The sequence below is a fragment of the Alternaria arborescens genome (genome assembly GCF_004154835.1).
Source record: "Alternaria arborescens strain FERA 675 chromosome Unknown contig_12, whole genome shotgun sequence".
Taxonomy (NCBI): domain Eukaryota; kingdom Fungi; phylum Ascomycota; class Dothideomycetes; order Pleosporales; family Pleosporaceae; genus Alternaria; species Alternaria arborescens.
The window spans coordinates 1-12219 of NW_021167867.1; the positions used below are offsets into that span (position 1 = coordinate 1).

General features: G+C 52.1%; 7 protein-coding genes across 7 annotated transcripts; 3 read left to right on the plus strand and 4 right to left on the minus strand.

Moving 5' to 3' along the window:
- Window positions 1–105: 105 nt before the first annotated feature.
- AA0111_g5774 (hypothetical protein) lies at window positions 106–1296 on the minus strand (the record flags this gene model as incomplete). The annotated part of the gene is made up of 1 exon (XM_028651923.1): window positions 106–1296. The coding sequence occupies one exon, from the start codon at window positions 1294–1296 to the stop codon at window positions 106–108; it is 1191 nt and encodes a 396-aa protein (XP_028506304.1).
- A 669-nt stretch (window positions 1297–1965) lies between these two features.
- Window positions 1966–2511, minus strand: AA0111_g5775 (hypothetical protein; the record flags this gene model as incomplete). The annotated part of the gene is made up of 1 exon (XM_028651924.1): window positions 1966–2511. The coding sequence occupies one exon, from the start codon at window positions 2509–2511 to the stop codon at window positions 1966–1968; it is 546 nt and encodes a 181-aa protein (XP_028506303.1).
- A 394-nt stretch (window positions 2512–2905) lies between these two features.
- AA0111_g5776 (hypothetical protein) lies at window positions 2906–3712 on the minus strand (the record flags this gene model as incomplete). The annotated part of the gene is made up of 3 exons (XM_028651925.1): window positions 2906–3397; window positions 3445–3642; window positions 3692–3712. 3 exons carry the CDS (start codon window positions 3710–3712, stop codon window positions 2906–2908), a joined length of 711 nt encoding a protein of 236 aa, XP_028506302.1.
- Window positions 3713–4313: 601 nt separating this feature from the next.
- Window positions 4314–4855, minus strand: AA0111_g5777 (hypothetical protein; the record flags this gene model as incomplete). The annotated part of the gene is made up of 2 exons (XM_028651926.1): window positions 4314–4774; window positions 4822–4855. 2 exons carry the CDS (start codon window positions 4853–4855, stop codon window positions 4314–4316), a joined length of 495 nt encoding a protein of 164 aa, XP_028506301.1.
- A 660-nt stretch (window positions 4856–5515) lies between these two features.
- On the plus strand, window positions 5516–7150 carry AA0111_g5778 (O-glycoside alpha-1,2-mannosyltransferase 4; the record flags this gene model as incomplete). Its single annotated transcript, XM_028651927.1, has 3 exons — window positions 5516–5793; window positions 5846–6244; window positions 6292–7150. 3 exons carry the CDS (start codon window positions 5516–5518, stop codon window positions 7148–7150), a joined length of 1536 nt encoding a protein of 511 aa, XP_028506306.1.
- Window positions 7151–7872: 722 nt separating this feature from the next.
- Window positions 7873–10104, plus strand: AA0111_g5779 (hypothetical protein; the record flags this gene model as incomplete). The annotated part of the gene is made up of 1 exon (XM_028651928.1): window positions 7873–10104. One exon carries the CDS (start codon window positions 7873–7875, stop codon window positions 10102–10104), a length of 2232 nt encoding a protein of 743 aa, XP_028506305.1.
- Window positions 10105–10628: 524 nt separating this feature from the next.
- On the plus strand, window positions 10629–11547 carry AA0111_g5780 (hypothetical protein; the record flags this gene model as incomplete). Its single annotated transcript, XM_028651930.1, has 4 exons — window positions 10629–10922; window positions 10971–11235; window positions 11286–11414; window positions 11471–11547. The coding sequence occupies 4 exons, from the start codon at window positions 10629–10631 to the stop codon at window positions 11545–11547; spliced, it is 765 nt and encodes a 254-aa protein (XP_028506565.1).
- Between the last annotated feature and the right edge of the window lie 672 nt (window positions 11548–12219).

Below are 12219 nucleotides of genomic sequence, written 5' to 3' on the forward strand. Positions count from 1 at the left end.
CTACGGCTCCCAAAACTTCACCCCCTACGGATACTGTACGGACCGATGAGAGGTCTCCTACGTACGGCTTACGTACGTCGTATCACCGTACAGTACCTCACCGTACTACTGTACGATGGGAACGCTGAACATTTCCATGATCTCGTTATCGTCATGATCGTTGTACGTATCACATCGCGTTTCCATGCGCTCCTTGCCGGGCGCTTCTGAACAGACTCCTACTGTATTGTCCGCTACATCCACATCCACATCCTCAGCGTCCATGTTCCTTGACAGCGTAACGCGAATCGTCATACACGCCGGGAGTGCTTCTTTACCTTCCTTATTCCTAAGATGTTCTTCGATATCACCCAGTTTCTCCAATATTCGCGCGCGATCTGCGGTCGGACTAGGCGGCTCAAGTCTAGGGTCCAGTTTGGAGCGATTGGAAACGACGAGAGCGCCAATCTCAATGATGCGCCTGCTTCGTGCCATTTTTTCAGGGCGTCTCATGTGTCGAAACACCGGGCCTTCCGAGTGGATTGTATGAATCGTTGTGCCAGCGCGGTAATTCAATTCTTCAACATCGGCCAACTGGTTTAGTGGTGTGCCAATGGGTGTTGGCAACAGGCCACCTACCAACGAGTCACTGTAGATATGGTATGGTGTACTTGTCGGATTCGTTGGTCTGTCTCCTTGCGCGGGACCTTGACTTGCACTCCTTCCATGCCGGTAGTATAGACCATTCCTTCTCCTGTCCTCTGGTGTACCTGATCTCGCGCGTGGTGCTTGAAGGCGAATGAAAGTTGGGTTGTTGATGCTATTACTTGCAGCGATTCGATTTGCATCGCTAGTACTCAACGATCGACGACGATGACCGTAGCATTGTGGTGTCTGTGCTGGATAGTTGTAGGCATTATTCGTTTGAGATCGTGTAGGCCGGGGACGGTGATTGTAGTCTTGCTGATCAATTATCGCTGGATGAACTGGTTGCAGCTCTAGTGGGTACGGATGTGGTGAGTTTGGCCCAGGGGTCGGGTACACTGGAGCGTTCAGGCCGAAGTCGTAGTCGGAAAAATTGGGCGTCGATATCGCGGAGGGGTTTGGTGGATCACCAGGTACAATACAGTCTTCTTCGTATGTAAAGCCGAGCTCATCAAATATGTCGCTGTCGTTTGACGAGAAGACAGGCTGTGCTGAACCAGCTGTTCCGAACAATTCTTCGAAGTCGGCTTGTGAGAGTTGTTGATCCTGATTCAACGATGGAGAGAACGGATCAACGGCTGAGCGACTGAGCGGCGTGCTTATCTGAGACATTCTGTTATGTGCTCGCTTGATCCTAGTAGGTTCACAATATTGAGTAAAGCGCGAACGGTCAACCGCAATCTATGGTCTGCTGGTATGCGAAAGATGTTACACAAGAGATGGGAGGCTGCCTAAACGATGGCCAAATATAATACTGTTTCGTCCTTCCGTTGGCCTGAGCTGAGACAGACAGAGTTAGAGGGTTCGGTGAGCGTAGACGGTGGTGCTGGACAGGGCGAATAGACGGATACCTACGTATATGACATGACCGCTAGGCAAACATCGCTCCAATGCACGTAATGCATGTAAGCCAGTGCCAAGATGAAACGAGCACGCTCTCGATATCATGTGAGAGCAGAGTTTATTTGCCATGCCTACGGTAGAAACCATCAGTTGCGACATTTTGAAGACACTCGTCAATGCAGACCATGTTCTTTCAGTCAGTCACGTCGCGCATACATTGTCTTACAAGATATTCGCAGGGCCGGAGCGCACATGGAGATTTGACATCAGCGAGTATCCACGGATTGCTGTTTAGAGCCGAGACAATGAACTTCCAAACTCCTTGCTCTTCCGTCTCCATTGGGGCATTCAAGTCGTGGCGTCATGAACGTGATGTTCCACGGTATCTTACATCCATATTATACAAACAAAACTGGCTCCCGAGGCCCGGATGTTCATTCACTCCTTCTTCCCATCAGCGCCCTTTCCTTTCTTATCCCAATTCCAAACCTCCCAGATCTGTTCAAAAATCATATCACCATAACTCTTCCCCTCCTCAATTGCCTTCTTCTCTTCCTCGAGTCTCCTCTCTTTCCATCCTTCCTCCTCATCACCCATCCACAGCTTCCCCAGTATACTCTTCTCTTGCCCCTCCTTCCGCTCCAGACTCTTTCTACTCTTCTCCCTCTCCTCCTGCAATATCTTCTGCATCTCTTTGGCGCGTTCGGTCGGTAATTCCATTGTTCGCATCGGACTGAGGTTTTGTACGAGGCCACGACCCGTACGTAGGGTTATGAGGTGGTCGGCTGAGAGGTAGAAACCGATTCCTAGGGAGAATGTGTAGAGGTCTAGTTTTCGGGGCGGCATGGCGGCTATTATTGGACATAGAACAAGGCCGCCAATGGCTAGGTTGCGTGTTATGCGCTGGTAGCGGGCTTGTTGTTCGAGGGCTAGGCGTTCTTCTGGTGGGATGGGCATATTTTGTATGGGGGTTGGAGTCGCCATCTTGGAGTTTGTGGTTGTGCAGTCAAGTTCAGATGCAACGCGTCAGTCGGAAAGTATTTGCGCAAGTGTTGCAGGTCAGGCAGATGTGTGGAAGTGGTGATGGTAGGGCAGTTCAGTGAGCACGATGTCAAAAAGTTCAATGATGCAAAGACGGCGGTTAGCTCCCGCCTCGGCTGCAACTTCCTCTTCGAAGCGGAGGTGCTGCGGAGAACTCCAAGTAGACGCAGGCCATGTCCAGTACATAAGAGATACGCATTATATCTGTGTATAGTGCAAGTGCGCCTAAAAATGCGCGGCCGTCCGAGTTCAGTGCCTATTCCGCCATTTTCCTTGTCCTAACCATTCATGCACGACCAATATCATACAACATGCGCCTCCCTAAATATATGCTTTGTTACCGGTGAAATTTCCGCCTCTTTACATCAACTCTGTCTTCGAATCGTGGGTCCTGTTCTCTCGCTGGCTCATCCTCCTTCCTTTTGCCCAGCCCTTCAAAAGTTCCACTACTCCTCAGCCGTTTGGTTGGGGTTCTCTCCTGCTCACTCGCACTGTATCCACCTCTGGAACCTTCCTCGTCTGTGCCGGCCGGCCCTTCTGACCTGGGCTCCTCCTCGTATGAATCGAACTTTCGCTTCTGCGCCGTACTCGGGGTCTGCATCAAGCGTCGTAAGCGGTTCTCTTGCAGCCGCCGGTTGACCTCCTCTGTGACATCGACATGTTGAACAACATATGTGTCTTCGATCTTCGTTCGCTTTGCGCGTGGTGTCGGTGATTGGTCTACGAGAGGAGATATAGCGTGGGCGCTGGGGGTCGGGGTTTGCGCACTCGGTGTTTCTGCGGGACGCTTCGCGCCTTCGATACTTAGGCGTTTGTTTGAAGTCTTGACCTGTCGCGTGTTAGGTCGGCATTTCGACCGCACGTGGCATAGCAAACCTTCTTCTTCTCAGCCAGACCTTCGTCCTCAAGCTGATCTCTGAATCTCTTCATGTCGTCCTGCAATCTGCCTGACTTGTTTCGCAGCGATAGAAGGTCCGCAGAGAGCCAGTCCGGCGCATTGTGATCCGTCGCATCGAGCGTCTCATTGAGAAACAGTAGCTGGGTGCGCAGATTCTCGATGTGTTTGTCAAAGTCCTGAAGATCGAATGAGAAATGTAATGGGATTGGTAATTGTGTGAATTACCTCGAGCGACAGCTTCGCCATTTTAATGGCAGAAGTTTGAAGACGAACAAGGGCAGACGCATGCAGGAGACTTCGACATTAGTTGCGGAGTCCCGAGCACTTGGACCCCTGTTCCGATCGGAACCGGAATGAGCATCTTGGGATCGTGCCTCTTAACCACGAAGGAGCAACATGATAGGCCATGGTTACATAGCTGCATGACGCTAGTTGATGGGGTTCCAGACTACTGGAAGCTGTTCATGTACTATTGTGATTGATATCGTGATGCCAACTTTAGTAGTAGGCATGCCTACTCGTGGCTCCTTCCATCCTGCACAGGTAGCAATCCGTGGCCGTCGTACTTGACATCTCATACCTCCATACAATCTCCCACCCTGCATGAACACTCATTCTACACACGACATAGCTAAACGTCGCACTTCTGTTCCATGTTATTTGCATCGCGCCACTGTCGTTCTTCGTCTACGACCAATTTCTGTATCCATGGAAGCGAAGCGCTGGAGACATAAAGGGGAACTTTTCCCCTGTTGCTCGCGCCTCGTGTTTAGACTGGGTACATGTCGCTATCTGCGAACGGTCGGATCATAAACTGCACAATCCAAGCTGGACAATTCGACTGTCTTCAACCTTCATCTTCGCCAAATGTAAGCTTGACAGCTTTGGCCTTCTTCTTGGGCTTCTTCGCAGGTTTAGCATCCGGCTTTTTCACAGCTGTCTCTTCTTCCCCCTTGCTCTCGCTCTGGTCTTCACTGATGATCTTCGCCGCCTTGCGCTTCTTTGCATTCGCACCAACTTCGGCAATTTTGTCCTTTGATTGTGATTTAGAATCGTTGTCTTTCTTCTCGCCAACCTCATCGGTGGCAGTCTCTTCCTCCTCTTTACCATCTTTGCCAGAGACAAGCGCATCATACTCCTCTTTGCTTAGTGACTGGTTTGTCTCTTCCATGACATAAGTAGGTGCATCATCCTCGTCATCGTCTTTCTTCATCCTCTTGTTCCTGGCGATGGGATGTTCATGACGAGCTGTGTCCCCACTGGTGAGCTGGCCACGCAGGCGTTGCAAGAACGCTGGCTGTGAATTGTCTGTAACAAGTTAGCAGATATTACAGCGCTGGAGCGAACCCGCTCACCGAAATGCAGATCCTTTGCTTTGAAGTTACTCATGGTGATTGTAATGCAAGGGATGCCGATACGACATGCGCGTAAGGTCTAGATTGGGCGCCTGGCTGAACGTCGTGTCGATCGCTTAGCGGTAACTTTCCGTGCGGCTCCTTCAACGTCTTGGCTGTGGAGATTCTTGGGGTATACTTTCAATCTACGTTCTCCATCTCAGAGTTGATTCACCTTGTCAAGCCTCTGAGCTGAATTGGCGTGTGAAGGTCCATTCCCAGAATGTATTGGTCCGCTGCACCTGCTATCAGCGTCTGTGCTAAAGTGCTTGGCGCGTCACCGCCAACAGGGAACATGTCAACTAGCAGATCTCGAAACGCATACGCAATCGTCGGCCGCTAATAATTTACATTCAACGACCCTTTTCCCTCCTTTCACTCCGTCAGGGTTACAACCTTGAGTCTGTCGCGCCAATCACCAACCGTCCACCATTGTCGTACGCCCATCTGGAGTCACGACCCACACGCTCGTTATCGATCAAGCTCCCTGGCTTGAACACGTCGCCCTTTCCTCGTCCACAACCGTCGCACTCATCTACCACTCTCTTAAACGCCCCCGAAGTTACTTCGCATCGCTCGCGACTGGGACATAGAAGGGAAGGACTGCCATTGGCAGGGAACACATTTCAGGAGTTGCCATCACCAGGGCGCCACTATGGGCTTCCTCCAAGATATGACCAAGAGGCTACCAACCTCGAAAGATAAGATGGACACATTTGACGACCTACCGCGCCGCAATGAAAAGACGTCGTCACGACTATCATTCTTTCGACGTAGGATACGACTGAAGGGGAGCTCCTCCGTCTCAATACCTCTGGGCCTGGTGCTCCTGTTTCCATGTCTCGTTATAATAATAATTATAATCCTGTTCGTGAAATCGCCAGACTCGCAGGGCATTATGAACATGCCAGCCGGCGGTCCACCATCAATAAGGTAAGAGAAATTTGTCCACCACAAAATGGAGCCAGCAACTAACATCGCGCAGACGGATAAGCGAAAAGTACGATAAGCCATTCGCAGTAGGCTGTCTCGAGCCACAGGTCAACGGACCCCGAGCAAACGCCGCAATCGTAGTCCTGGCGAGAAACAAGGAGCTAGACGGTGTCATACAGTCGGTCAAGTCGCTCGAGAGACACTTCAACCGGTGGTTCCACTACCCATACGTCTTCCTCAACGACGGAGATTTCAACGAGACGTTCAGAGAGACTGTTTTAAGCCACGTCAGTGGTTCGGTGGAGTTTGGAAAGATACCCCCAGAGCAATGGGGCTTCCCCGACTGGGTAGACCCAGAGGTTTACAAGGAGGGAATCGCCAAGCAGGGTGACAGGGCCATTATGTACGGTGGCATGGAGAGCTACCATCACATGTGCAGGTTCTACTCAGGGTACGTTTTCAAGCACAAGTGGTTCTGACTTGTACTAACATTGGCAGCCAATTCTACAAACACGAACTACTCGCCAAGTATGAGTGGTACTGGCGTCTCGAACCCGAAATCAAGTTCTTCTGCGACATCACATACGATCCATTTATCCACATGATTCGAAACAAGAAGACGTACGGGTTTACCATTGCAGTGAAGGAACTGAGGGAGACCGTGCCCAACATCTGGAGATATGCATCAGCATACAAGCGGAATAATAACCTGACTTCGAAAGGCATGTGGGAAATGTTTGTGGAGAAGCCAGAGAAGAAGGACGAGGAACTCAAGACAGAGCCTAAGAAGAAGAACTTCTTTCCCCAGGATATCATGGATACCGAGTTTGGCACAGAAGCCATGCCGGACATCCATCCCGAGAACATGGAAGGCGAATCATACAACATGTGTCATTTCTGGAGCAACTTCGAAATCGCCAATCTCAACTGGTTCCGAAGCAAGGAATACAACGACTTCTTCGAGTTGATGGATCGTAGCGGCGGCTTCTGGATGGAGAGGTGGGGAGACGCGCCTATCCACTCGCTGGCCGTTGGAGCACTACTTGGTCCTGAGGATATTCACTACTTCCGCGACTTCGGATACCGGCATACCACGATTCAGCATTGTCCCGCCAATGCCCCCGCCCGGCAGCTCGCACGCGAGCCATACCTAGAGAAGACAACACTCGACGAGAAGGAGCGACTGGAAGAAGACAAGTACTGGGCACAATACGACCCCGTCAAAGAGAATGGCGTCGGCTGTCGCTGCAGATGCGACACGGACATTGTCGACGTGGAAGGCAAAGAAGGGTCCTGTCTTACAGAGTGGGTGGAAGTTGCCGGTGGTTGGGCGTCGCCCGGACCAGATGGACCATGATCTCTTCTCGCGTGGTATTATATCAGCTTCGTGCTATCATTTTGCGGGAGCGTTATCATGTACTCCTTTTTCGAGTAAGGCGTCAGGTGTTGGCATTGCATACGGGCTGGGCAGCCCTTCACTAGAGTATCAGGACTATGGGGGCGTCGTAGAAGCGCCAACTGGCTGCACATTGGCAGACACAGCACACGAAAACGAATACGAACAAGTCGAAAACACTAACATTGTTTCGGCTGCTGTGAATCAGACACTACGCTGTACGTGAGTCCGTGATCGCCCGCAGTCGGGGATCGCCCACTTTATTGTATGCGCATGTGAACCATGTTCCGTATCTTATCGCTTACAACATGGCCTGCGGGGTATACCCCCATTGGCATCCCACCTAAGCACCTAAGCCCTACCGTCCATCAGCACCCTGTCGTCACCACAACTTGCACTTGTTTGATCATTCACTCGCACTCACATTCACTGACAACAGTCCAACAGTTGTTGTTGTATTAGCAACAGTGCCCAGCTTGGTATGTGCTGTTATCTGCCCCGCGTGGTCTCCACTCCTCCCGAAGGCCCCCATACGCGCTTCGCCCGCAGCTAGTTAGGCAGCGTCCACCTGGTGCCCACCACAACCACCTCACCCTTGGCCACTCCGCCTCCCCTCCTTCACCACACTCGAACCTCTCTGAACCTCTGCGCACTCACTAAGCATTGCATGAACACGAGCTGACATGTCTTCCAGCGAGCCTATTCAGTCTCAAGATCTAGAGTTCCCTCCGGTTCAAGTTGATCGCTCACTTACTAGGCTCGATCTTGAAACACTCATGATGAGGTCGACGCAACGTCGGCAGCCAGAAGAGGCGGGCAGCACTCTCGATGACAGCAGCTATGATCTGCTCGGCGACGGCATCATTGACATGTCCGACGACGAAGCACACACTGAGTCCATCGCGTCCACCGACGGTCCTACCCCGGATGACACGTCCGACGACTACAGTGATGACGACGGCGAGTATGATACCGTCGAGCGAGGCTTGCAAGATAGCACATACTCCTCGCAGGCGGAGCACCACGAGCACCCCGCCCAAGTACATCCCATACTGTCCGGCGAGGACTCTAGTCTGACAGAGGTGCCCCCGTACCTGAGTGGGAGCATGAGCCCAAGGCATTTCATACTCCACGAGCGAGCCACAAGTAACGCCGATGTAACTCATGGAAGCAGTGTCATAAAGAGCTCAGCGGGTTACACAGACGAGCTCCCACCCGTGTTCGAACGTTATGGTTGCAAAGAGATCAGACTGTCAGTCAAAGCAGCCTTGTCTCAACGACCCCTTACCACCCCCGACACGTACCGAATACTTTACGTTGGCAGTGGGAAGTGGGCGGAAGGCACCATCACGTCCAAGATCGGCGCGGCACTCGCTGCCTACCCTGACGCTTCGAAGACGGTCATGGTCCGCGGTCAGGTCGAGCCATACGCTCCAGTCCCACACACTGACCGTTGTGCCGACATGTTGGTCTACAATGCTGGCCACATTCGCGTGCTCACCGAAGATGGTCGCTACCTGGTGTTCGGTTCTGGCGCCTCTGCTCGCTCTCAAGATCAACCAGACCTTGTCATCATATGTCACCCAAGCGTCCTTGACCACACTGCTGACAAGCAAGATTTTGCATCTGTTAAGAAAGTATTTGATCGCGAAGCAATTCCATACATCGAACTTGCTGAGACTAACCCATTCGGGGCCGGGTCCTCTGCTGACAAGAACACGTCATTGCGAGTATGCGTAGAAGGTCGGGAGAACCCAAACACTGACTACGAGCTGAAGGAAGTGCTGCCTCTTGACATCCACCAATTCGATCAACTTGAGCCATCCCAGCTTAACCGCCACCTCGCACTGATTAGTCCTCATCTAGCGACGGCCCAACACACAAAGGCTTTGACTGCCCGTAAGTCGTGGCTCGGCGAGAAGACCCATGCCCGTATGAAGAATATTGGTCCGCATCTACACTGGGCCAGGTGGCTGGCATCTGCCATTGTTCTATTCGTCCTTGTTCCTGCACTGCTTCAGCGTACAGCCTACCTCCCTATGCTCTACCAGAAAGTCTCGCAGATTCAGTCGGTATCACCAGCCGTGTCTGAGGCACAGAGCATTATGTCCACAATCACACCCATAGCGGCAGTGTCTCCAAGCGTGGTTCATTCTCCATTGTCATCTCCCACTTCAACTCCGACAGCATTTCAAGGAGGGCTCACCATTGTCCCCCCTCAGCAGAAGCGACCTCACCGAAAGCCAAAGGCGAAAAGCGACCAAGTTGGGGGCTTTGAGATCCAGACCACTGGGGATCATCAATTCATTCTGCGTCCTTCAAAAACGTTCAGCTCGAGCCGGAAGAAGCCTCAGCTCCAGATTCATGTTTCCCACCAGTCAGAAGAGGTTCCAGCACGCTACAACCGAACCATCACTGGCGAGTACATTGTCGATCTGGAACAGCAATACCGCTTCGACAAATTCAACGTCAGTATTGCTACCCACTCAAAGCCTCTCCTGCGGCAGTCCTTTGAAGTAATGCTGGGACATAACAAGACCGCACTGGATCAACTTCTCGACACCGCCAAAATGAACATGTTCGATACACAGATCGCCCTTCTAAACGTCTCAGCTACAGCAGCACAAGCAGTGCAAGTATACATGGCTGGCTTAGATGCTTACGCCTCGAAACAGCTTCAAGAAACTAAGAACCGACTGGAGATGAAGACGCGACGGGCAAGACAGATCCCAGAAGCTACATGGATGGGACTACGAGATATAACCGCGCCAGTGCGGACGTCTTCAGCGATGAAGAAGGCTAGGATGAATGCTCTTCGCGTCAGGTGCAAGATGGAAATGGCAGCAGGTCTATCTGCCAGGGGAGATGGTGAGAAGCAGAGCTGGGCTTGTGCAAAGGTGCGAGGAGGGGCATAAAGGAGACGGCACGCAGTGGAGGATTTATTTCGCTTCCTGTACTGTTTTCTTTTGTTTAAGCAGCGGCGTATGTAGGACTCGAAGGCAAACATGAAGGTGCAGAGTTATACCCATGGGATTTGATTGGGATACTGGGATGACTAGGAGTTATAGGCTTGTCAAATTCATCATATACCATAGTGGGTCTACAGCAGCTTGTAGGCTGGCACAAACCTTTGCCCGGTTTTTATGGCAATTGTACACGCGTGACATGTATCTTGTTATCATGTGAGTAGCTGGCATGAAGACTGGACGCAAATATGGCATGGTGCACCATGTGTCAATTGTGACGGCGCGTTGGGCAGGGATATCACGCACGTCCCTGGGCCCAACCGGGTAAGGCGCATTCTGGAGGGGCATCCCACTTCCTCAATTTACAGGCAGGGTGTTGACACAAGAATCCACAAACAACACACCCTTCACCCCCAAGTACACTCCTCTTCTTATCACACGCAGACCCATATACCACTCATCAATAGTCGAAAATGTCTGAAGCAGCCAAGCCCGACCCCGCCGCCGAGCAGGTCGCCAACCCTGCGGCGACTCTTGTCCAGGACGAGACCGCAAAGGTCACAACAGACAAGGCTGCCGACAAGCCTGAGACTACCACTACCACCGAGAGCAAGGATGACAAGCCCATCACCGAGAAGGCGACAGAGGCAGCAGCCGCAGTGAAGGACAACGTCTTCTCCATGTTTGGTGGCGGCCCCGCAAAGGTCAAGAAGGACGAGGAAGACGACGCCAACGAGCCATCAGGTGCCTCGAAGCCCAAGGGCGATGTACGAATACCACCAGACACTCTCTAGGGAATACTAACACAGCGACAGGACGAAGACCCCGAGAACGAGGAGCCCGATGTCGATTTCCAGCCCGTTGTCCACCTCACCGAGAAGGTCGACACCAAGACCAACGAGGAGCTCGAGGAGCAAGTTTTCAAGATGCGCGCCAAGTTGTTCAAGTTCGACAGGGAGTCGCGGGAGTGGAAGGAGCGTGGCACTGGTGATGTCCGGTTATTGAAGCACAAGGAGAACGGCAAGACCCGTCTTGTCATGCGACGAGACAAGACACTCAAGGTCTGCGCCAACCACTACGGTATGATGCATGAAACATGGATATGAGAGTGAATACTGAGAAGTGCATAGTTGTCCCCGACATGAAGCTGTCGCCCAACGTAGGCAGCGACCGCAGCTGGGTTTGGAACGCCGCCGCCGATGTTAGCGAAGGCGAGCCCGAGGCTCAGACTCTGGCTATCCGTTTCGCCAACAGCGAGAGTAAGTGCTGAGAGATGGCTTTGACTAGGCAGCAGGACACTAACTATATTTTGCAGACGCCAACCAGTTCAAGGAGGCTTTCATCAAGGCCCAGCAGGAGAACGAGGCGCTTTTCGGCAAGTCGGAGCAGTAGATGGGTAGGATAATAGCGAGTTGGACGATAGGATGAGATATGAAAAGAAGATGGATTGCATGAACAGTGAAGGATGGTTTGGGACGGTATCATATGGTGGTATCACGGTGGCAGAAGAAATTACCCACACCCTGCACATAACTAGATAGTAACTAAATGGCCCGACTACTGTAGTCAACGGCATCCCCCCCATGCAAGACTATGGCAGTTGATAAAGTTCGGTAGTGATGGCATTGGTGTCGTGATTGCAAGTTTGGCCGTCTGCTGCGCACAGCCTCACGAGTGATACAAACAATTGCGTCGGGCGGTGTATCGTGTCTCTCACATGGTGTAGAGCAGAAGTGGCTAGCCCTGTCAGGCAGGCTTCCGTGCTCGTGCAGCTTTCAAAGAGCTTGATGGTTTGCGCCAAGACCAAAGCAATTAGTCTCCGTCTCCGCCGCCCCGCGACCATCTCTCTCAGTTAACTCGCCAAATCAGAGCTCGCGACCCAAGACCAGCCACCGCGCATCTCCAGACCTTTGCCCTTCACCACACGCGCACACTCTTTGTCGCAAGAAGCAGACCCCCAAGATCGCGCCCAACTTGAACTCCCTCAACATACCTCTACTGCATATTTTTCCCGCCAGCCAAAACAAATTACCTGCGCAGTAGTCCGTCCTCGCGGCGCATATC